This window comes from Rhamphochromis sp. 'chilingali' (assembly GCF_963969265.1).
Source record: "Rhamphochromis sp. 'chilingali' genome assembly, chromosome: 20".
Taxonomy (NCBI): Eukaryota; Metazoa; Chordata; class Actinopteri; order Cichliformes; family Cichlidae; genus Rhamphochromis; species Rhamphochromis sp. 'chilingali'.
In genome coordinates, this window is record NC_137947.1 from 735,749 (window position 1) to 760,798 (window position 25,050).

At 42.8% G+C, this 25,050-nt stretch overlaps 1 protein-coding gene across 3 annotated transcripts in view; it reads left to right on the plus strand.

The window, feature by feature from the left end:
* The first annotated feature begins 7,732 nt into the window (after positions 1-7,732).
* LOC308388470 (uncharacterized protein) overlaps positions 7,733-25,050 on the plus strand; it is a 38,510-nt gene continuing 21,192 nt past the window's right edge. Inside the window, exons 1-3 of one of the 3 annotated variants that reach the window (XM_080869222.1) lie at positions 7,735-8,024; positions 14,297-14,734; positions 14,825-15,027. In XM_080869222.1, the coding sequence (XP_080725348.1) occupies positions 7,949-8,024; positions 14,297-14,734; positions 14,825-15,027 (717 nt within the window). In that variant the 5' untranslated portion in view covers positions 7,735-7,948. Of the gene's footprint in view, positions 8,025-14,296; positions 15,028-25,050 lie in introns of all 3 variants that reach the window. The other 2 variants (XR_013970107.1, XM_080869221.1) reach the window with 2 other exon arrangements.

Here is a 25,050-nt window from a genome sequence, read left to right on the forward strand (position 1 = left end):
CAGAGTGAGATCTAAAACCTGCAGGACACCGGCCCTCGAGGCCTGGAGTTTGACACCCCTGCTCTAAATGGTCCCTTTGGGTGGTGTTCGCGTTCTCTGCAGTAGAATATCACTTCCTGTTCCAACACACAGTGATGTGTTTGTATAGCTTATCTGCGTAGCAATTTAATTAAAAGCTTAAAGGTGACTTCTTATTCAATACCCCAATTACTTACCTGGATGACTGAGCATGCATCAAGACGTTCTTGATGCAACCCTAAAGCAGGAGTAGGTTGAGACTGTGAATATAAATTAGTGAGTACACAGAGTGACGATTACACTATGCATCAAGACGTTCTTAGTGAGTACACTCTGTGTACTCACTAATTTATATTCACAGTCTCAACCTACTCCTGCTTTAGGGTTTCGCTAGCTTAGCTTATCTCATAACCCACTTGCTAGCAGCCTCCTTTAGCAATACTGATACTTGTAATAAATGTAGCATATTTTCACCTCCTGAGGCCAGGATCACAGAATAGCCTTGAAAAACCCGTAGCCAGCCAGGGACCTGTTGTAGCCGGTGCAGCCAAAGGTAGCGTAGGCCCCGCTAGCTGTCCCCTGGCAGACTGTCCTGAGCAGCCGTGGAAACAGGATGGCTCTTCATGTGTCTAACTGCTTTTCCCCACTCAGCGACACGCCCGCCGGGGATCAAACTCTGGTAACTGGCGATTCTGTTCTGAGACGTGAGGTTAGAGACACCAGAAACCATAGTCAGTTGTCTTCCAGAGCAGGCGACATTGAGGGAAATTTAAAACTGCTGGCTAAAAGTAAATATAAATTCAGTAAAATTATAGTTCACATCAGCAGTAATGACACCCGGTTACATCAGTCGGAGGTCAATAAAATCAATATTGAATTGCTGTGTAACTTTGCCAAAACATTTTTCTCTGGACCCCTCCCCAGTCAGACCAGGAATGACATGTTTAGCCACATGTTCTCCTTAAATTGCTATCCATGAAGCCAGATAACACACATCCATTAGTGAAACTGCAGGAATGCCTTAAAGACATACAGACCTGGATGGCCTCTAATTCTCTGCTTTTAAATTCAGATCAAACTGAGGTTATTGTACTGAAGGGTCTGCAGCCTAGGCCTATTAGAAGGAAAATTAGAGGTTATCCAGGTGTTAAGATCAGCCATTTCTCTGCAGATGATCAGTTAGCTATATGACAACGACTCTTTCAAGAATTTTTGAGACAAAAGGAATTTTTTGAGACTGGCCTATAATTAGCCAGGTGAGGTAAATAATTGTTAACGATGACCAGCTTAAAGGCGGTGGCACGTAGTTGATTATTAGAGGTAGGTTGATCACATTTCAGATTGAAGCATTAATTAATGGCAGGACTTCTCTGAGCAGTCTTTGAAGGAATGGGGTCTAAAAGACACGTTGATGCTTTGGAGGAAGTAATTATAGAAGTTAGCTCAGAAAGAACCTTGGAGAGAAAGACGCTACATAAACATCAAAAGCACTGAAAGTAGCTGTTTGTAATAACATGTTGTACACATCAGGAGACGTCAACGGAAGCCGTCCTACAGAGAGCAGATCTAAACATTATTTTTTATTCTTATCACTTTATTGTTATTGCACTAGGAATAAATAATAAGGGAAGTATTCTGAATCAGATGCAAACTTGTGGCCATAGTATAGGCCAGCTCGCACCGGCAGCTGTCGGAGGAAGAGGTCAGTGAAGAGGAATCCACCGTCATCTGTTCCTAGCAAGGACAGCGTGCTCTCCATGATCTGGAGAGTGGTACCACCACCCAGGCCCGAGAGAGAGAGGAGTTTCTCGGCCTGCTCTGCGTGGGAGAAGGAGTGGTGCTGCAGCAGCAGCGCCTTGAGAGCGGTGCATTTCCTTCTTTCATTTGGTGGAGGGATCCCAGAGCAGGGTCATCACACGGCGGGTGAACAGCGGATCCAGCAAGGTCACCACATGATGGCATTTTGTGTAGTCGGCTGAAATGCCACAAAGAGCAAACGGAGCTCCAACGTGCACGAACCGCGAAGGAGGGTCGTGAAGCCAAAAATCCAGCAGCTTAACTGCCACAGAAAACTAAACAGCAGTGACGTTTGTAGGGTTACTGAAGTTGGGCTAGCTGGTATATAATGATGTGCTGCATGGTGGCTGGCTGCACAGCTATGGTTAGCATAACAGTGAAGCTGGAGGATGAACGCTAACTTTTTGCACTCGATAAAAGTTAACGTGAAGGTTCCTGATGGTTAGAGACAAATGCAGTCGCATGGCAGGATGCTGTAAAAGGACCAAACTTCAGCCAGGAGAACAACTGAGATAATCCATCCACAATACGAGGTCAGTCATTCATATACTGCTGCATGGGCTGGGCATAGTGATAATAAAAAACGAGAGAGGACAACAGTGATCACTGTTTTTAGCGGCTTGTTCAGATTAAATAGAACAAGATACAAAACATTAAAACATGTTAAAAACAAAACACCTTAATAAACAGAGTAATTTGGAAGCAGGATTCATCAGGTCATCACTTAAAGATTGGAGCTGTGAATGTTGTAATGCAGTACAGATGTTATTATTATCACCGTCACATCCTGTTTATGACAGTTAAAATAAATAACATTCACATAAGGAATAAAATTGTCTCATGTAAACTGTATGTGGTGTTAAATATTACTGTTCTTTAATGTCGGTCATAAGGCTGGTACTTCAAGAGCCATATATTTTATGAGGTGTTACTCATTGTGAAAAATTTGAGAACCGCTGCATTAGTTCATAAGGATTAACACGTGTGTCACACTGAGACCGCAGGTCCTTTAACTCTCCAGCAGAGGGCAGATGAAACAAGCTTGTGTAAGGAAGAGGACTGCCTTTCTAGTATTGTGCAGCACTTTAGGAACACCTTTGCACTTTATTAAAAGCACTTTAACTAGCACTTTATTTAGCATCGCACTTTAGGTATAGATTTTCACATTAATAACATTTGCACACAAGAGGTTTAATTATTTATTGAGTATTTTAATAATTAGCAAGTAGCCTTTTTCCAGGTCCTCCAGCTGCTCCACATTAAGAAATGTTGTGGTTGTCTGTGAGGAGGAAAGAATTAAAGAATTAAAGTAACGTGTGTGCAAAGAGGTAAAGGTGGTGCAAAGAATTGGTTGAGATGTTGAGATGTGATTGCTCGCCTGTCTTTCCTGTGTGCTCTCCAGGGTGCAAATGTTTGTCTGTTTAGTCCTTAACAGCTGAGAGTATTTAAGGCTGCCAGCTGTTATTGGATGTGAGTGAGTGTTGTGCTTATATTGTCTGTTTTACCCTTTTATTATTTGTTATCTTATGTGCAGCACTTTGTGATTCTGTCTAGAAAGGTGCTATATAAACAAAATTTTATTTATTTATTTATTTAAGAAAGCTCGACATGCAAGTAACTGCCTTAGAGCTATACAGGCAAATAAATGCCTCTTGTTTCCGCCATACTGTGTCTTGGTCTTCCTCACTGTAAATCCAGCCGCAAAAGGCCGTTACAGCAAGCTATTGTAACGCTCTCACTCCGGCCTAGTGATTTTCAGACTTTTCCCTAGCATACCCTATGGAAGAGGATTAGGGCCACCGAAAAAAAGTGGGTCTTTTTTTCTGACTTTTGTCTCAGAATTCTGGAAAAGAAGAAAAAAAGACCCACTTTTTTTTTCAGTGGCCCTAATCCTCTTCCGTAATATCCTCCGTTAGAAACTGAACAGAATTCATACACACTGACGCCACAATTTTATTTATCTAGGAAAGGAGATTAATAAAGACACTTGGAGAAATAAACTTATCAGCAGTGTTTTTTGGCTTGTTTTTGGTTTTCCCTGTACCATATCATGACATCAAGCATTACATTTTTTTACAGCATTTAACAGCATATTTGTGTCCTGATCATCTGCTGAAACCCTGCAATGGCTCCATGCACCCAGTTTGACAACCAGCCAAGCTCATCTCCTTTACATGTTACTTTCAAACGTCCCTCATTACTGATGGATATTTCTCACATCCAGATGAATAGTATCAGCCTTCTGGGATTTGTCTTACCTGGAAAACCCAAGACTGAGAGTTGTCTAAAATGAAGCAAACTGTAGAACTTTCTTCGGTGTTAATTACAGGCTAATGTAGTATCTGCAGTTTGGAGTGAGTTTGACTTTATGTTGTGTAACATGGCAAATGGTCTGGTTCTTATATGGCGCTTTTCTAATCTAAGCACTCAAAGCGCTGAACGACTAATTCTAAACTGACTTCCAGACTCTGATGGATGCATCGGAGAGCAACATGGGATTAGGATCTTGCCCAAGGATATTTGGCATGCAGACTGGTGGAGCCTGGGATCGAACCGCTAACCTTCTGGTTAGTAGCTGACTTAGTCTACCGCCTGAACTACAGCCACCTAAAAGGTGTATGGTTACCTAAGTCAAAAGAATAATTTTACTGTAACTCAATACAATAGAATATGCAAAGCTTAGCAATGTTGAGCAAATGAAAGAAAGCAGTCATATTTGTTTAATATGTGCATTGAAGGTCATATCATGGAAAAACAGCTGTTTACTACCTTGCACAGTGCAATCAGTTTTCCTGCTAGAAATTTCACAGTTCCCGTTAGAGCCAATAACCAAAGTAAAAAAAACAAAAATTGATCCCATTCAGTAGCACTTAACAGGTCAGTTCCCCTACCCTGGAAAACTAGCTCATGATCCTCATGCAGTCACTACAGTAACACTACAGTAACACTACAGTAACACTACAGTAACACTCTCAGTCTCAACACTTATTAGTCTTAATAAAGGTTTACAGCTGTCACACACTGCCTTAGAATAGTTTTGGTACACTGATGTATTAACCAACCAATATACCTTTCTAGAGCTAGGCCTAATAAACACACACACACACACACACACACACACACACACACGCATGTGTGAACTTCAACTGTGATGAGAGTCCCGTCACGGTTAATGTTGTTTCTTCAGTGCTTTTCCTTCTGACGTTTGGAGGGCGAAAGGAAAGAGCCAACATCCGTGATCGTATCTGACAAATGAAATAAGAGTGATTTCCTCAGGGTAACTCTGACAATTAGTGGATGGACATAAAAGGTCTTACAAGCTGATTACGCATGGATAACCCAATTTAGAGCAACTAGAGCAAGTGATAGGGAGGGTCATACTGGAAGGTTGTTAAAATGTTTTGATTGCTCCCTCCCTGTGACCACTCTGACTTGGGTTATACCAGTTCCTGTCTTCAGTCTTGTGATCTTTTTTAGGTGAAATTTGTGGTCAGAATGAGCAAAGATTATTTTGTGCTTTAAATGATTTCTCTGAAAGGTTCTTTTTTCAGGGTGGAATGATCGCACAGCACACACGTTTATTGACTTTGAAAAGAAAAACTGGGTAAACAAGTTTGAATTTCATTTGGATTTCTCTAATCTACACAACTTTTTAGGATCACAGTGGGCATCTGGTGTTTTTCCACTGCCTTCCTGTGTTTACTTGTGGAGCCCTGGTTCCTCACCTACCATACTCACCTGTCATCCACTGACAACAGTCAGCAAGTCTGTATTTAAGACCAGCGCAGTCATCTATTCTCTGCCAGTTTGTCACCCATCTCACTTACCTCACTTAAGTCACTGCTTCACTCCCCTGCAGCTCAGTTACCTGGACGCTGGTCTCTTTGGCATGTCTCTGTAACCCACTCCTCAGAATCAAAACTGTTCACCGCTTTAATCTGCCTGTCCTCCTGCCTCCTCTGTATTATCAGGAAAACCAGGTTGGAACCACATTCCCAGACACTCCCTCAGTTGCCCTCCCCAGAGCCTCACGGCCTCCACCTGCAAAATGAGTGTTCTTCTCGATTCCTTGCATTAACTCCAAACTTCAGAACCTAATAAAGTCCTGATCAAAAGTTTAAGAGTACTTGAAAAATGGTAAAAAATAAATAAATAAATAAAATCATATTTCGCATGGTTGGATCTTAACGAGGTTCCAAGTCGAGCTTCAACATGCAACAAGAAGACTGCCGTGTCCCCACCTCTGTCTGCCCCCACGCTTCTGGGGGCATTGCTGCAGCTTCCCACCCTCATTATCAAGCACATTTGTGACAGAAACACAGGCATTTTCATAGTCACACACTCAAACAATATAGGACGAATAAAAACTAAAAAAGGACCGGTCATTGGCATGGTCTGGACTTCCCGTAGTTTACGATAAACTCCCTGTTCTTTGAGGTGTTGAGCTGTAGGAGGCTCCTCTGGCTCCAGACAAAGTCGCTCACCAGATTTCTGTTCTCATCGTCTCTGCCATTCCTAACACACCCCATGATGCCTGTGTCATCTGCAAATTTCTGACACATCACTGAGCAGAAGTCTGAAGTGTATAAGGTGAAGAGAAGAGGGGCCAGCACCGTGACCCGAGGTGCACCAGTGCTGCTGATATCCTTCAGCCTGATATAGTGGGGTCTTTCCGTGAGATGGCTGCCGATCCAGGTAGGTCCTGTAGTGCCACCTGCAGGCACTGCTTCACCTACCGCTGACTTGATAATTGACCTGTCCTTTATTCTGAAGGTCACCTTCTTCCTGTTGAGGACACCCTTCACCACCTGTAGTTTTTATTAGAAAAACATGCTGCTGGATCCACTGATAAGGACAATGAAGGGATCGCCGGCTGTCTGACTGACTACATGAATATCTGTGTGGATGAGGTCTCCTCTGTCAGCGGATTCAAAGCAGTCTGTCTGCATTTCCCGACACAGTGTGGTGAAGCAGAGGGGTGTACTGTAGCTAAACAACGTTATGGTCTGCCTTTCAGAGTGGGGGTAGAGGTGTGACTCCGTATGCATCCCTTACATTAGCATGCAGTAGATCAGTTGTCCTGTTATTCCTAGTGGACAGTTCACAAACTGGTGGAAGCAGGCAAAGTGGAGTCCAGTGAGACGTGATTAAAATCCCTACAGATAATGAAAAGTGCCTCTGAGTACTGTCTGCAGCCACAGGCAGCATCTGCATCATTAATTATTCAAGAACTGTTTTGGACTACATTTTGAAAAAAGCAAACTGAGTCTAACTAATTAAGGTTGAGTCTGTCATCGTCAGCATCTACATGGATGTTAACATCAATCAGCAGAGCTGTTTTATAGTTGCTGTGTGGGACGCTCGAGGGCACAGAAATAGGAAAGTGAATGGATGCAAGCGCCTTGAGGCCACTGTTGTTGTGATTTGGCGCAATATAAATAAAATTGAATTGAAAAAATGCACATAGAATGATGATTTAATTGGTTCTTTAAGCGTATTAAAAGGGCTTATATAAGTTAATATATAATCCTGGACTCCCTTGTGGGGACTATATCGTCCTCCTGGGGGGATCGTGTGATCTAGGCTGTGATTGGGAGAAACAGCCTCCACAGTCTAAACTAACGTGTTTTATTGTTGGACTCCTTTAAAGGAAACAAGTTACAATTTTTACATTGCAAAATTGAAGTAATTAACTTTCATCCATTGCCTACTGAGAAAAGAACGTAATGAGAGTACGACTGCACTACCAGATAAACACTTCTCATTTCTCATATTTGTTTTTGTTACTAAGCTGTGTACATACTGGCAGCACTTCACTCATCGAACATTGCTTTGTAGTCGATGTCTCGTGGCCATTCTCCTCCTCCTGACTGTGAACACTGCTGCCTGAGCCCAGCCCCTCCTCAGCCTGGGAGCTGCTTTTACTCAAGCACCACAGCAAAGGGACACAGGAATCATGACTCCGCTATCGAGGGCAGCCTCTATGCAAGCTCCTCCAACAACAGACACCTTTCCCACAGCTGATCTTCAAGGCAGAATACATCACGAAGAATCTCTAAGGACCTTTTCTTTCATCTTTCCTCTCTGAAACTCACATTTAAGTTTTCTGGAATTCAAATTTTGCTACGACGAGATGAGTGTGAAAAAAAAGGCTGCACTTGTCATCAGCTGGCAGAAGTCATTTTCCATCATGGCCCCTTGGAGGAAAGGTAAAGTCTCCTTTTTTCCTCTCATAAAGTCCTGAAGCCTTGGAAATGGCTCCGTCGTCGTTTGCACAGTGATGTCCGTGACTTTTGTTTCTCAGCTGTTCTTGTTCTTCAGTGTTTTGAATCTTGAGCAGCATGTGAGAGTTATTGTTCTATAAAATTAAAAGCTGATGTCAGTTTCCATGCTTTTGTTTGTGGTACTTGTGCAACTACTAGCAAGCTTTCAGTTTGTAACCATTTAATCACCAGTTAAAGGACAGCCACTAATTTCATCAACACAAAGACAGCACCAAGAATGGGAGAGACTAATAGAAGCAGTTCTGACTCGAGTTACCGTGCTCCTGCACATTCTTGTCTTATCTTAATGGTTTTTGATAAGATGGGGCCCCACTGACTTTGATAAAGAAGACCGAGTAGCACGGATGGATGGCACCGTGGTCAGGAAGCAGTGGAAAACATAACAGGGGCCCCAGCTGTGCCTTCTGTTTCAATGTAAGCTCAGTGTAGGAGGCAGGTGCAAACATATGCTACTAGCTTGATTTCCTGCCCTCACGGCAGGGCTCATCGGATTTATTTTATGTTTGACTGCAGATAAACTGCAGTGGAATTCCTGTTGTGAAACTTTGTTATGCAAATATTCTTTTTAGTACTCAAGTCTAACTGCAATAATAAGACAACACATTTAGAAATGTTCTATTGAAAACAACATTGCTTTAGAAAATAAGAAAGGGCTATGACTGGGGATGCTGTTTTCGGTCCCAGGCCAGTAATGACCGATGAGCTGGGAAGGACTGAAGGGCTCGATGCTTGACTTACTTTGTCATCTGTTCTGTGTACATAAAATATAAAGGCAATGTCAGTTTCCTTCTTTTTGTTTGTGATACTTTAGTCGGTTGAACAAATCCAGGAAAAAACTGCTTATTTGTCATAATTTATTCAGAATAAACAGTTTCACCAAGATTTAATGACTAAAGACAATCACTAGTTTTCATCAAATTGATCCAGACTAGAATTTGATGACTTCTCCACGTCCCTAACAGGAAGCATCAAATTAGACCTGATGGATGTCTCGTAGACAAAAACACACTGATAATATTCCACCACCTTGGCTCTAAGCCCAGAAGTATGGAAGCCCGTTTCCACCACTAAAAACAAAAAAAGGATCCATAACTCAAAATTTCGAGTTATTTTCTCAAAATTTCGACATATTAACTCGAAATTTCGATTTATTAACTCAAAATTTTGAGAAAAGCAACTCGAAATTTCGAGTTAGCGCTGCCAATCAGTAATCTACGTGAATGACGTCATTTCCTCGTTACCCAGAAGCTGAAGCGTCAGCTACAAATGCTACAGCTAAGCTACCGGTATTACATCCAGTCGCACAGATTGCTGAGTGTTTTCAGCCTGGCTTCACAAATGATGAAATCCCTGTTATTAGCTGAATCACACGGTGTTACTATCAGCAAACGTACTCGCCAAAGCGCCAATTTGTTGGGATCCGTTTTTGAGTGCGCGCTCCTCTGCGCCATATGCTTCCAGGTAACAAGAAAGCGACCTCATTCACGTATATTTTTGATTGGCAGAGCTAACTCGAAATTTTGAGAAAATAACTCAAAATTTCGAGTTATGCATACTAGCTTTTTTGTTTTTATTTAGTGGCGGAAACGGGCTTCCATACAGAAGACCAGCCTTCCTAAAACAACAAAAAATGCTTGGCTGCTCCACCTAAGCCTCTTCTTCTGCAGCTCCAGATGATAAGTGGTCAGTTTAACCACCCACAGTGACAAACACACACCACAGCAGGGCTGTAAAAATAGCAGGCCTGTCGCAGCCTGTTTATGACCTCGTGTTGTCAGAGGCCAACTAAACCAACACCTAAGCCCAAAGGCTTTCCATATGTGTTCTGTGTTGTAAATGTCGTTCTCTGCATTAAGAGACAGCCAGAGGGCACAAACCAGAAGGTTTAGTCCACATCTATAAGAAAAGTAAAGGGCTCTGGAAAACCACCTTTTATAAGAGCGTGTGCAGTTTGAAGGTGATTTCATGGGAAGAAAAAGTGCTTCACTTAAGGGTGTATGATGATCGTCTTTGGAGCCACATTCACAGTTTGTATTTCTTCCATTTATGATACTTTTGCTTATTCAGCATGTTGCACACATACAGTATACTTTTGTCATGTTTTTTTTATTTAGAAATAAATATTATCTTTATTTTAAAAATCATTTTTACTGGAAACTTTAAGTAACATAGCCTTTACCCAATAAATATCACAGTTTAGCTTCCTCACCTGGTTACTGGCATCACAAATGAAAGAAACAACTGAGGTTATTATCATATCAGCATTATTATTGGTTGAAAAATGTCCAGCAGACAAAAAACAGCTGATGTCACCAGAGCTGCTTAAAATGATTTCCAGACAACTGCTCACATTAAGCATTTGTATTATTATTATTACAGTTTGGAAAAGCTGCAGATTAAACACAACCTGGACAACTTTATTTGTTATCGTAATAAAACAAATGATTCTGAGATGCCAAAGTTTTTGTTATTTTTTTGAGGAAATTCATTTTGCAAACATGTAAGTTGTAACGTTGGGTTGTGTTGTGTGGTTGAGAAGAGGCGGCAAAACACCTAGCAGGCTAGGCGGAAGGATACACACCCACACTGGTATCAGTAATCCACGGTGGTTCTTTAATATTTAATACGGTTGCTAATTCTTCAGCAACCGTATAAAAGCCCGGCTGAACGGCTGCGGCTCAACAACAAAATGCCCAGCGTTCATACAACCCAAGCGCTGCAAACAAAACAAAAAAAAGGGTCTCGAAAAGAAAACATAAGTCCGTCCCTCGTTAAGCACGAGCGTGAAGGCACGTGTCCTCATAATCACAGAGAGAGAAAGCGAGAGAGCAGTGGCACACACTGATAACACCATCAACCCTCGACTTGGGTGTCTTAAAGGGACACCACACCATAACGGCTGTTACAAAGTCCATAAGAGCACCATCACCCAACTGTTAATAATAATCATTAAACCATACTCACAATGCAACATTAACTGAGGTCTTGATACCACTTGGGTGCACTTGAATCCAGCGACATACATTTTATCATCACACAGTGCGCGTGCGGAGACAGGATGTTTCCCTCTGCCTTCCAGGCGGCTCAGAGCTTTGTTATTAAGGTGTGAACGCTTAGGCATCAGGACAATGCAACAGGGCACTCTGCTTACTCTACTTTAACAGCATTAGTCCTCAACTCAGACTTTTTAAGTACTCGCTTGATTGAAAACTCAGTGGAACGTGAATAAATATGATGGAAACAGCTGAAGGACGTCTTCGTACAGAGACGAGCTTTAGAATGAATTTGGGTGGGGGCAGCGTTGGTGGACTGTCTGTAATAATATGTTGCTGGGTTTAGAAAGCACAGACACTAGGACAGAGACTGCTGTAAATTACAGGATAAAATACCTGTTTGTGTTGTTTGGCCAGGATGAGGACAGCTGGATCACGGCGACACCTGTCCAGCTGACAGTTACTGCACAGAGAGCGCTTTAGGGATGGACGGCGATTGGATCACAATGGCCAGAAGTCTGTTCACATGGCCGACGTGGCTTTAGTGTGTAATTGCACTCGCCCATTTTTGTGTGCAGGCATGAACATGAACAGGGGTGCAGGATTATTGAGACGAGCTGCTGTACATAGTTTAATCGCTCTGATGGTTTTGTCTTTTCTGTTATTTCTTTATGGAAATAAATTCGTGGGCTCTTCTGTCACTGAAAACACATCAGCTGCTATTTGGCTTTGACAAGTAAACTCTGCAAAGGAGTTGCAACTGATAACAAAGCAGCCTCGCCTAATGGACACGTGTGGACCTGCCTCCTCTTCTCCAAGGAGAAGCATCGGTGCTGGCTAACTCTGGGTTAATGCAATAAATGAACAAAACCTTTAATTCAACTGAAGGGAAACTTGTGAGTGGTCAGAGAGTGAGGGCAAAGAGACAGAAGAGTAGCATCATATAATAACTGCTGCTCAGCCTACCTTCAGCACTTTGTGAGATGCTATTAGAATACACTAAAATGTTCACATTATTTCAGATATGGTTATTATAACCTTGTGTTGATGAAGAACGCTGATACCTGGTGTAGCTTTCTAAATGTAATGTTCTGCTCATTTTGTAAGAGTACTGATAATCTCATCTGTATTTCCTCGAATAGTTATCATGTGCTCAAAGTAACAATCTTTAAAAGCAAGTATAGTGCTGTCTTTCAGGCTACATATAATTTAGTTCTAACAGCAGTATGAGCTCAGCTCTGTATGCTGTGTATTTAAAACCAACAACAGTAGCCAGGATGTGTTAAAATAGGATTTGGCATGAACCCTAAGATCAGGTGTAGCAGTGCACTGTGTGGAAAAGAATTACAAGTCACATAATCACTCGTTTTGTGAGCTGCAGGCTGTGATCAGCTGACACGTGCTGCTCACTGCTTCTTGTGGATTTAGGGCTGAATTCAGCAAGACATAAGCAGATGTTACAAACACTGTGAGGCTGATTTGTAACGCCAGTATAAAAAACCATCAAATTAAATAAATTCACAAGATAAATAAGAATAATTGATGTAACAGAGCGGGTTGGATGTAACCTGTCATTGGCTGCCCACCATAAAGAATCATAGGGAGTCATTAAACTTAACCACAGTACTGCAAATTCACCATTTCAACCGTTTTAGATGCTCACTGCTGATATTTATGTCAACTTTGAAACCTCTGGTGAAAGACGTCCTGAAGCTCACTGACTCTTTTAGTCGTGTTCAGTCGGCGCTCCCTCCCGTGAGCGTTCAGGCTCATCTCGTGCTCTGTAATTATGTGATATTCTAATTTGCAGTTTAAACTTTTCTGATCACATGTCTGTTATAATTCAAATTTCTGCGCCATGTCCACCAGTTAAACTTCTTTTATGTGTGCGTGACCCCTGCATCATCCCTGCTGGACATTCCTCTGCTGTTTATCAGAATATTGGGCCCCTCCCTTGGACAATCGCTCCCTTAAGCCGTGAGCTCATCATCTGCTCACTTTGCTCAAATGCTCTTGAGTTTTGCTTCTTGTAAAACCAACTGTGTTAAACCTAAAACGTATCCCTGGACTCAGGCTCTCAGAAGGATTTGTAGAAAAGCAGAAAGTCTTGAATGTATTCTCATTTCAGCCTGGTTTCCAAATGTTACATAGAACTGAAACTGTGCTTTTAAAAGTTTGTAATGATCTTTTATTAGTTGCTGACAGACCTGAGCTCGCTCTGCATTGTGGTATTCTAGTGTTTACACTGGACAGCTGTGCGGGTAATAAAGGAGCTGCCCTTGAATAGTTTAGATCCAATATAACCGACAGCAGTTTTGTGGCTGCTCCTCTGACATCCTGTTTTTATTAAATTACTTGTGTCTCATTCATCTTTCAGTTCAGGCCGCCACCGTTTACAGTTACAATGTCCCTTCTTTCAGAGGGAAGCTGTTTCTCACAAACACACACTGCTTTTACATGTTTTCTTCTGTGCTTAGACAAGAAAGACTTCTACTTTCATTCATATTGTTTTACGTTTATAGTTTCGTCAAAATTCCCATGCAAGAACTGCCTCCTCCACTCAGAGAGGATAAAAGCAAACAGGTTTTAATTTTGCATTTGCTTTGACAAGATATCCACCTTTGTTTTCTGGAAATATATTCGACCAAAATGCCCCAATGCCGTCAACATGTTGACGTTACATTAAGTGCTCAGTACTCCCTGTGACCAGCTGTAGATCTACAGCAAGATCCTCATATCATCCTCATCATACAGGTGGTGACAAGTACTTGCACTGCTGTACAAGACACAATGTGACAGATGTACACATATCACCCCTCCCAAAGTTAACAAGGTCTCATTTGTGGTAGTTTCCTCCACAGTATCTCCTTTACAACATTTAAACATAATGATAGACAAGGTAGCGTGCATGTTACCGTGTATATGACAAGAAGAAAGCTACGACTGTGTCTGGCTAAGAAAGAGCTTTGTCTAAGGAAGTACGATTCTTGGCCCTGGAGTTCAACCAGGAAACTGTTCCCAAAATTTTTAACCATGATGACAAACATTCTTCAACCGAATAACTTTTTACTCAAAGACGCGTTCGCTGGATTCAAACCGTTTCAAACAGCTCAGAGAATGGTTAGGACAGTCATCACAGTATTGAAGGACTTCCTAAAATATGAAAAATGACAACTGACACATATTTCTTTTTCTATTTAACAGGTAAAGGAGGCAGTAAAAACACATTACTGGACAGTGAGGTTGTCCTGACAAAAATGAAGCTTTTTATTGACCAGGACAACTCACACCCCGAGCTGAATTCTCAGCTTGATGAAAAGCCTGGGCAGCCTCAGATCAAGCCTGGCTCCAAATATCCATCTGCCATTTTGTCAGATACTCATCTCTCAAACTTGTTCAAGTGTGAATCAGAGGACTCTGGAGTGGAGCTTCCCAGCGGAGCTCATTCATCATCCACCCCAACAGGATCTGAGCAGAGCTTTGTGGTGCACAGTCGAGAGTCTTCCTGTGACTCCTCCAACTTAAACTCTGAGCCCACCGTCCTCTCTGACAGACTTGTTGCAGATACAAAGAGCACTGAGAAAAACCAGGCAAATGACTCAGCGGATAACAGTTTAAATACAACAGTGGATACACAGGATGGTTTGTTAATTCATTCAAATACACTTATTTCTTCGGCTATAACAGTAGAGTTGCACATAGGTGAGGATGTGAACCACTGCATGGTTTCAGGTCCTGAACAAAGTGAGGATGCTGAAGAGTCCAGGGCTGTGACAGGAAGGACCGGCTCAGAGGATACGAGGCTTGGAGAGCAATCCTTAATACAAAGCTGTGACGACATGACAAGCAAAGTCTTTGAACCCGAGCCTATTAAAAGGAGTATCACCAGTGACAGCCTGGATGAGTACATGGATGAATGCTGCAGATTAAGTAAGGTAAGAAAAAAGCAGCACTGATCATCAGCTGATCCGTCCTCACACTTTACAAGGGTGCAAACTGAGCAGACTAATGTAGCCCCGATGTTTCTCGATGAAAGCAACCTTTATATGTGACATACACAATCATGCAGAGTAGTGAAATGCTTGTGTCCGAGCTGCAGACGCAACCGTGCCATTCCAGGGCTTGGTTTTTTTGTTAGCATGGGGGGTCTAGCCAGGACCCTTACTGGATGGGAATTGAACTTGCGACTCCCACTCCAAAGGTGTGGCTATCCAGCTGCCAGGACTGGATAGCCCTGGCAGCTGGATAGTGAGATGCCAGATGAGCTGGCATGTCAGAATTTCCTAAATCAAATCTCCAGTAGAGGTAGGCGGATCGATCCAAATATCGATAGTATCGATACCAACACTAGTATTGGTATCGGATCGATACATTGCTTTTATCCTTCAGTGTGTAGCCCGCTGAACTGTGTTAATTATGTCTTTGGGAAAAATAAACCTCCAACATGCACTATGAAAAATGTCCAAAGCTTTTTGTGTGCTGAAAGACACAAAAACATTCCAGGTCTCCAAAAACCCAGTTTCTGTTTAAAATGTTTCACAATTTGCTAGTTGAGAATTCGTCTCATTAATCGTGGCACACTACTCTCCCCCATTTAGCTGCCTGAGTCACATCGACAGTACTGGCCCTGTATTTACTTGGTACTGGATCGATACCAAAATGTGTAGTGTGGCACAGCACCAGAGATGGGCAGTACTTGTACTTACTTGTAACGCATTACTGTAATCCGATTGCTTTTTTCAAGTAACGAGTAAAGTAAGGGATTACTATTGCAAAAACGGTAATTAGATTACCGTTACTTTCCCGTAGGAACGCTGCGTTACTGCGTTACTAAAACCGTGATTTTTCTGTGAGAACGTCTCATGACAGTGACGTAAGCGAGTGCGCCGTTAGTGACAACAGCTGTGTGCAGATCAACAATGGATCACATATCGAGTGCAGAGAGAGTATGAGCGTGCAGCGTTTAAAGCGTGGAAGTACTGACCTTACTTTGAGTTTGATTCCATAAAAAGTGACAAAAACATTAGTGTCCGCTGTGCGTGAGAAGAAAACTTCTTTTTACAGCGAAAAAACCCCTAAACTTCCAACAAGCACCGAGTAGCTACGACGTAATGGGAAACTCACAGAGAAACTCGCGGATTCTTCCACTGACCGCGGCACACCTGCACCAGGGTAAACCTCCGCCTGCCCCACTCCTGCTTTACAGGTGAAAATAGAGCAACAGGACCGCTGAGTCTTTGACTTTATTTATTTTCTGCTGTGTTTTACTTGCATCTATTTGAAAGACTGAGTGTAAACACACAAAATATTTTATTTTATGTGCTGGAATGTGCAGAAAATAGGTTTAAATGTTAAACTAATTTCTTCCAGTCAGAGAATGTTGCATATAATTAAATTTTTGCTTGATGCATAAAGTTAAAAGATTAAAACTAATAAAACAAGTTTTAAAAAGAGACTTTTCCATTTGATTACATTTTGTATGATGGATTATGCAGAAAAAGTAGAATTGGGCTGAAAGATCTATCGCTTTATCACCTCTTCAGGTTGTAAATCGTGTTTTTAAAAGTAACTAAGTAATTAATTACTTTTGAAAATAAGTAATCAGTAAAGTAACGGGATTACTTTTTTGGGGAAGTAATCAGTAATTAGTTACTGATTACTTTTTTCAAGTAACTTGACCAACACTGCACAGCACTGCTGTGAACGAGGGAAAGTGTGAATGTTGAAGGTTTTTGGTGAAGCGTCCAGGTAAGTATCTACATGTTAAATGACAACATATGTGTGTTCAAATAGCATCGACACACAGCTTCAGGTTCTTTATTTCTATATGATAATTCTTCATAATTAAACAATAAGAACAAGCAGTCTGATGTCCTGCAATCATTACGAAGCTATAATCTGAAATACAATAACACATTAAGTTTTTGCACAAAGTATCGGTATCGGATCAGTGTCATCGATACCATCCTGAATTTTACTCGGTATCGGATCAGAAAGGAGATCAGTGGTATGGCACATCACTAATCTTCAGGCATAACACATACAGTACTGCCCAAAGATTTTACAGTGTAATGTCTTATTGAACCCGAGTCACTGAACAGCTACAGTTAGAGCATCAGTTCATACAGTATCCAATCAAGCATTCTGCTAAAGACTATGTTTCAGTTTAGTTCTGTTATGCTTTTAGTGTTTAATATATTTATTATTTTCCACAATGAAATACAAAAATACAAAGCATCAAATAAAAGTAAAAGAGGGGAAAAAATAAAAATAAAACCCCACCCTAACAAACAACACCCCTGTTCGCTGTCAAGTAATCAAAAGTTTAAAAGGAAAAACATACAATGCAAAATAACACCAGCCAAGGTATACAGAATAAGAAGAAAGAAAAAAATAAGCAAACAAATATAATTAAAAATAGATAAATAAATAAATAAATAAATAAATGTCATTCCTGAACCTGTGTTGGTCAAAACACAGGTTGGTCAAAAACTATCAAAAAGGGTTTCCAGACTTTGTTAAATTTATTTACAGAGCCTCTCTAAACGAACCTAATTTTCTCTCATTTAAGATGAAATAATACATCCTTAACCCAATGAGAAACTGTGGGCGGGGCTGCGTCCTTCCACTTCAAAAGTATTAGACGTCTTGCCAATAGTGTAGAGAAGACAATAACTCTTTGACCACCTGCTGGTAGTGCCAGACCATCGGAGTTGACCCCAAATAAAAATAAAAGTGGATTGAGTGACACTCTCATTCCAAATATGCATGACAAAGCCCCACAGACATCCGTCCAGAACGTTTGTATTTTGGGACAGGACCAAAACACATGGATCAAGGTCGCCTCTGCCAATTTACATCTTTCGCACGTTGGGTCAATCTGGGGATACATCTTTGCCAGTTTTGATTTGCTAAGATGAACCTGTGCACTATTTTAAACTGCAGAAGCCAATGTCTTGCACACATGGAGGACGAGTGAATATTACTTAAAACATTGCCCCAGTTGGCTTCAGCAACACAGATTCCAAGATCCTCTTCCCAGGATCGCTTGATTGCAGACATAGAACAAGAACCCAGGCGCAAAATCAGAACAAGTATTGATGATATGGCCTTTTTCTTAGCCGGGTTAAAACACATAATGTCATCCATTACATCATTAGGGGGGTTATTTGGGAACCCTGGGATAGAGCCTGAAAGAAAGTGTCGTATTTGTAGGTACCTAAAGAAATGAGAGGGGGGTAAGTTGTATTTATTAGTCAGCTGTTCAAATGAGGTGAACGTGCCGTCAATGAATAGTTCTTTTAAAGATCTCAGCCCTCGCCTCTGCCAGCCCTGAAATGTGGCCTCAGACATTGAAGGGGAAAAAAACATAGTTGGAAGCTACTGGGCTGCCTAAGCACATCTTCAGAAGATCAAAATGTAAACTAAACTGAAAGCAAATCTGGATAGTATTATTAACTACAGGATTCTCAATTGACAGGCTTTTGGGTAACGGGATACATGCACCTACGACAGACGATAGCAAGAAAAAACCAGAAGAGAGCTTCTCCATATCTAGCCATACGGGTCCGCTGCAATCGTTCTGTTAGTGCAGCCAGTAGGTCAGACAGCGTAAACTAGACCCAGTAATAATAACGGAAATTCGGTAGAGCCAGGCCTCCGTCTTGCTTTGACTTTTGCAGATGTGTTTTATGCAAACGTGGTTTCTTGTTGTTCCAAAGGTATGATGTAATTACAGAGTCCAATTTCTTAAAATAAGCATTCGGAATGTATATAGGGAGGCTTTGAAACAGATAAAGATATCTGGGTAATACAGACATTTTAACTACATTCACTCTCCCAACTAACGAGAGAGGAAGCGGCGACCATTTTGACAAGTCTTGTTGCATACTGAGGTGTAACTTAGTAAAAATTTCTTTAAAGAGATCACTGAGGTTTTTCGTCACAGTTATGTCTAGATAGACAAAACTGTGCGTTGCAATCTTGAAGGGAACAGTAATGTTTGCTAATGTGGAAAGAGGCATATTTAGAGGCAGTAATTCACTCTTGTGTAGATTCAATTTATAGCCTGACACAAGCCCAAATGCATCAAAAAGTTCAAGAATGGAGGGAATTGTTACCTCAGCCTGACACAAACAGCAGGAGATCATCAGCATAGAGAGATTTATGCTCAGTTCCATATCGCGAAATGCCTTGAATGGCACCATTACTTCTTATAGCTATTGCCAACGGCTCAATAGCTAACACGAAAAGGAGGGGGCTGAGGGGGCAGCCCTGACGGGTTCCACGATGCAAGCGGAACGGTTTAGAATAATGGTTATTAGTGAGTACCATAGCTGAAGGACAGGCACAGAGTAATTTCACCCAGGACAAAAAGGAACTTCCAAACCCAAATCTTTGTAAGGTCTCAAATAGATATTCCCATTCTACTCTATGGAAAGCCTTCTCCGCATCCATGGAGAGAAGGCTTTCAGCTTGACTGGGGGTGTACATTATATTGAGTAGTCTACGAATACTAAAAAAGGAGTTTTTAATAAAACCAATCTGATCTGAAGAGATTATGTTGGGTAAAAATTTTCCAATCGGTTGGCCAAAACCTTCGCTAGTATTTTGTAGTCTGAATTGAGGAGTGAAATCGGCCTGTAGGATCCACATTCCAAAGGGTTTTTGTCTTTTTTGGGAAGTAATGTTATACAAGCTTGATTTAGGCTATCAGGCAAAACACCTTTGGCAAGAGAGTCAGTATATAATGTAGCTAACACGGGGGCTAGTTTTCCAGCAAAGGCGGCATAAAACTCGTTCGGTAAGCCATCAGGGCCTGGTGATCGGCGAGACTGTAACGGTTTTATTGCCGCTATGATCTCCTGTTCTGTTTTTAGTTAAATGGCTGTTACAAACAGAATTCCCTACAGCCAGCAGTGATGACACGTGCTGGATGTGTGCAAGGTCTAGTTTGTACAAAAGCTGCACTTGTTACATTCGCTTGCATATTGTGCTGACTGTTACCATTTTACACAGATTAAAAACGACTCAAAAGACTCTATAAAGAAGTTTTACATGTTCATACTGCATTAACCTTTGATATCAGTATCATAATTTATATTTTTGTGTGAGTGGGATATTACTATTAATGTCACAAATAAAATGAGCATTTATATGAACATTTGGTGTTACATAACATAATATGAATGATATATATATATATATATATATATAGCAGCTGGATAGCGTAGTGGTTAAACTACACGCCTTTGGAACAGAGGATCGCAAGTTCGATTCCTGCCTGGGGCGTCTGTATCCAGTAAGGGTCCTAAGGCTAGACCCCCTATGCTAAGCAAGCCTACCGCAGACATGAGCGAGACAGATAAATATGAAGGCATGCCGGCTCGGACGTCGCCCGGATCAACAAGGTCCGCGTCAGGTGTTGAGGAACCAGGGCACCCTGACGAAAAGTGGGCTACTGGAACAAGAAGGCATCGGTGGGCAAGGGACGAAAACAGGGCGTTGTTGGAATGCTACTACGCAAGTAACCCCGGCGGAAGGGGCTACATGAATAGGATGAGGGACCTATGGATTCTTCGATACCCAACATCCACAATGACGGCGAAACAACTAGTAGCTCAGTGTTCCAACATTCGAAAGAAGGGACTGCTCTCACAGCTAGAGATTGACGAGGTACAACACAAATGCTACGGCAAGGAGGAGTCAGGACGCCAGGTCAGGGGGGAGATATCATCACCCCCACCTGAGATTGGGTACATAGCCCCAAGTGCGATAGGAGAGTTGAGTGCGAGAGGAACTGACCTGAAAAATAGGATCATGGCCAAGCTTGAAACCTGGATCCCCCGTAGCCGGTTACGAAGATTACGTGAAGTACCCTCAGAAGGTCTGCTAGATGATGTTAATGCAGCACTACGGGCAATACCTACAACCACGATTACCGACACTAACAAGCTGATCTACAATACGGCAGCAGTGATCAGTGAGATGCTTGGCTACAAGTTGAACAGCCACAAGGGGCAGTACCCTCCATGGAGAAGGAGGCTAGAGGGCAAGATCAAAGTAGCACGGAGGGAGGTTAGCCAACTAACGGAGTTGCAGAAAGGTGCGACAAATAAGGTGCCTAAGAAATACAGCAAGTTGTCCATACCTGAGGCCTTGGAAACTGCCAAGCAAAGACTCACAGCCTTGGCCAGCCGCTTGAGGAGGTACACCAGAGAGATAGAAGGCAGGAGAATAAACCAGCTGTTCTCCACAGAACCAGCAAAGGTGTACTCTCAGTGGCAAGGGAACAATAAGAGAACAGCACCACCAAGGCTGGAGACGGAGCAATACTGGAAGAGCATATGGGAGAAGGATGCAACCCATAACGGCAATGCTCAGTGGCTAGAGGATCTGAGGGCAGACCACAGCGACCTCCCTGAACAGGGTCCAGTAACCATCACAGTGGCAGATATCCAAGAAAGGGTCTCCAGTATGAAGAGTTGGACAGCACCAGGGCCCGACATGGTTCACGCCTACTGGCTGAAGAAGCTGACTGCACTCCACGAGCGTCTGGCAGCACAAATGAACCAGCTGCTAGTTAACGAAAGACACCCGGAATGGCTAACTGAAGGCCGGACGGTCCTGATCCCCAAGGACCCCAAGAAGGGACCGGTCCCCTCCAACTACCGACCAATAACCTGCCTCAGTACTACATGGAAGCTCCTGTCAGGCATCATATCGGCTAAGATGAACAGGCACATGGGTCAATACATGAGCGGGACACAGAAAGGAATTGGCAAGAATACCAGAGGTGCAAAACACCAGCTACTGGTAGACAGAACAATCAGCCGAGACTGCAAGACCAGACTGACCAACCTGTGCACTGCCTGGATTGATTACAAGAAGGCCTATGACTCAATGCCCCACAGCTGGATACTGGAATGCCTAGAATTGTACAAGATCAATGGGACCCTAAGAGCCTTCATCAGGAACTCAATGGGGATGTGGCGTACAACACTAGAGGCCAACTCCAAGCCCATAGCACAAGTTACCATCAAGTGCGGGATCTACCAAGGAGATGCTCTGTCCCCACTGCTGTTCTGCATAGGCCTGAACCCCCTCAGTGAGATCATTAACAAGACTGGCTACGGATACCGACTACGGAACGGAGCAGTTGTCAGCCACCTCCTGTACATGGATGACATCAAGCTGTATGCCAAGAGTGAACGAGACATCGATTCACTGATCCACACTACCAGGCTATACAGCAATGACATTGGAATGTCGTTCGGACTGGAGAAGTGTAGTCGGATGGTAACAAAGAGAGGGAAGGTAGTCAGAACTGAGGGGATTGAACTACCAGAAGGCAACATTGCAGACATAGAGGACAGTTACAAGTACCTGGGGATCCCGCAGGCAAATGGGAACCATGAAGAGGCCGCTAGAAAGGCTGCAACCACCAAGTACCTGCAGAGGGTCAGGCAAGTCCTGAGGAGTCAGCTGAATGGTAAGAACAAGATCCGGGCCATCAACACATACGCCCTGCCCGTGATCAGGTACCCTGCTGGGGTAATAAGCTGGCCAAAGGAGGAGATAGAAGCCACTGACATAAAGACAAGAAAGCTCCTGACCATGCATGGAGGGTTTCACCCCAAGTCCAGCACCCTGAGGCTGTACGCTAAGCGGAAGGAAGGGGGCCGGGGACTGGTGAGTGTCAGCACCACAGTCCAGGATGAGACAAGGAACATCCAAGAATACATTGGGAAGATGGCCCCAACTGACCGAGTGCTCAGTGAATACCTCAGGCAGCAGAAACCCAAGAAAGAGGAGGGAGACGAGGAACCATCATGGAAGGACAGGCCCCTGCACGGTATGTACCACCGGCAGATAGAGGAGGTGGCTGATATCCAGAAATCCTACCAGTGGCTGGACAAAGCTGGACTGAAAGACAGCACAGAGGCATTAATCATGGCAGCACAAGAACAAGCTCTGAGTACAAGATCCATAGAGGCTGGGGTCTATCACACCAGGCAAGACCCCAGGTGCAGGCTGTGTAAAGATGCCCCAGAGACTATCCAGCACATAACAGCAGGGTGCAAGATGCTAGCAGGCAAGGCATACATGGAACGCCATAACCAAGTGGCCGGCATAGTGTACAGGAACATCTGTGCCGAGTATAACCTAGAAGTCCCGAGGTCAAAATGGGAGATGCCCCCAAGGGTGGTGGAGAATGACCGAGCTAAGATCCTGTGGGACTTCCAGATACAGACGGACAAAATGGTGGTGGCTAACCAACCGGACATAGTGGTGGTAGACAAACAGAAGAAGACGGCCGTAGTGATCGATGTAGCGGTTCCCAATGACAGCAATATCAGGAAGAAGGAACACGAGAAGCTGGAGAAATACCAAGGGCTCAGAGAAGAGCTCGAGAGGATGTGGAGGGTGAAGGTAACGGTGGTCCCCGTGGTAATCGGAGCACTAGGTGCGGTGACTCCCAAGCTAGGCGAGTGGTTCCAGCAGATCCCGGGAAAAACATCGGAGATCTCTGTCCAGAAGAGCGCAGTCCTGGGAACAGCTAAGATACTGCGCAGGACCCTCAAGCTCCCAGGCCTCTGGTAGAGGACCCGAGCTTGAAGGATAAACCGCCCGCAGGGGCGTGCTGGGTGTTTTTTTTTTTATATCTCCTCATGGTTGCTGCCTTTTCACGACGCTACAGTTCATTGGCCTGTACCTTCATGTAGGCATGTACTAGGGCTGCCACAAACGATTATTTTGATAGTCGACTAGTCACCGATTATTTTTGCGATTAGTCGACTAATCAAATCCATTGGACGTAAAACGTACAGCTTATTGCACCAGCAGCATCTGCTCTTATATAACTATCATTAGCTTACAGCTGTAAGTGTTTAAGGTGCTAACTAAAAATAAAGACAAGATGATAGTTTATTAAACTTCACCGAAACAATCTGCAAATTTCATTACAATTTTATAAACTCCTTGCTATCTAAAATATAACAGGACACTGGAGTAAATTCTCGAGCATCTCACACTTCTGATGATCAGCTGTCTGCTTGACGTTTATTCAGCTGTGTAAAAACTATAACTTTAATCTCAGCCAAACCGATTTACTCAGGAACAAATAAAATACTAAAAAAGCCAAACAATAACATTTTTAATTTATCTAAGTGACTTATATATCATGTTTAACCTGAGTAGCGAAAGACGCGATTTGCCGGGAGTCCGGTGTTCTCACGGCTCTAGTGAGCCTAGCCCCCGGCTAGCTATCGAGTTAGTGGGTAACAGGACGTCTCAGAAAACGTCGGAGCGCTTTTGAAAATATGCGGTGTCTTGATAAACTGAGCAGATATTTGAGGTTTACACAGCTACATTCTCGCCTGAAAATATGTTAAACGTTTATTTTCTGACCCAGAAAGAATAATAAGAGTAACATTAAAACTAACTAGCTGCTGCCATTGTTGGAAACTGAGCTGGGCTGCGCTATGAATTCTGGGACACAGCTTCTTCTTCTTCGGGGTTTAACGGCAGCTGGCATCCTTGTACATGCAGTGCTGCCCTCTTCTGTTCCAGTCCGTTATTACACTCTTAAATCCTGCCACTTATTCCTGCGTCTTTTGTGATCTTACAAAGCTTCAAACAACGCGTCGACTATTAAATTAGTCGTCGACGTAATCCTTGACGTAATCGTGACTAGTCGACTAATCGTGGCAGCCCTAGCATGTACATATAATTGGTTCAAACTGGTGATAATATTGCTGACAGCACTAATTCATAACAATAGTCATCTCAAGCCACTTTGTATTGCAAGATAAAGATACTACAATATTAGAGAGAAAACTCCATCAATCATTGCCAATGGTAGAAAGAAGGATTAACCTTTGGAGAGGAAAAGTCCTCCAGCAGAATCAGGTCCGTCGTCCGACACAACTGACCCTGATTGTGGGGGACGAGAAGAT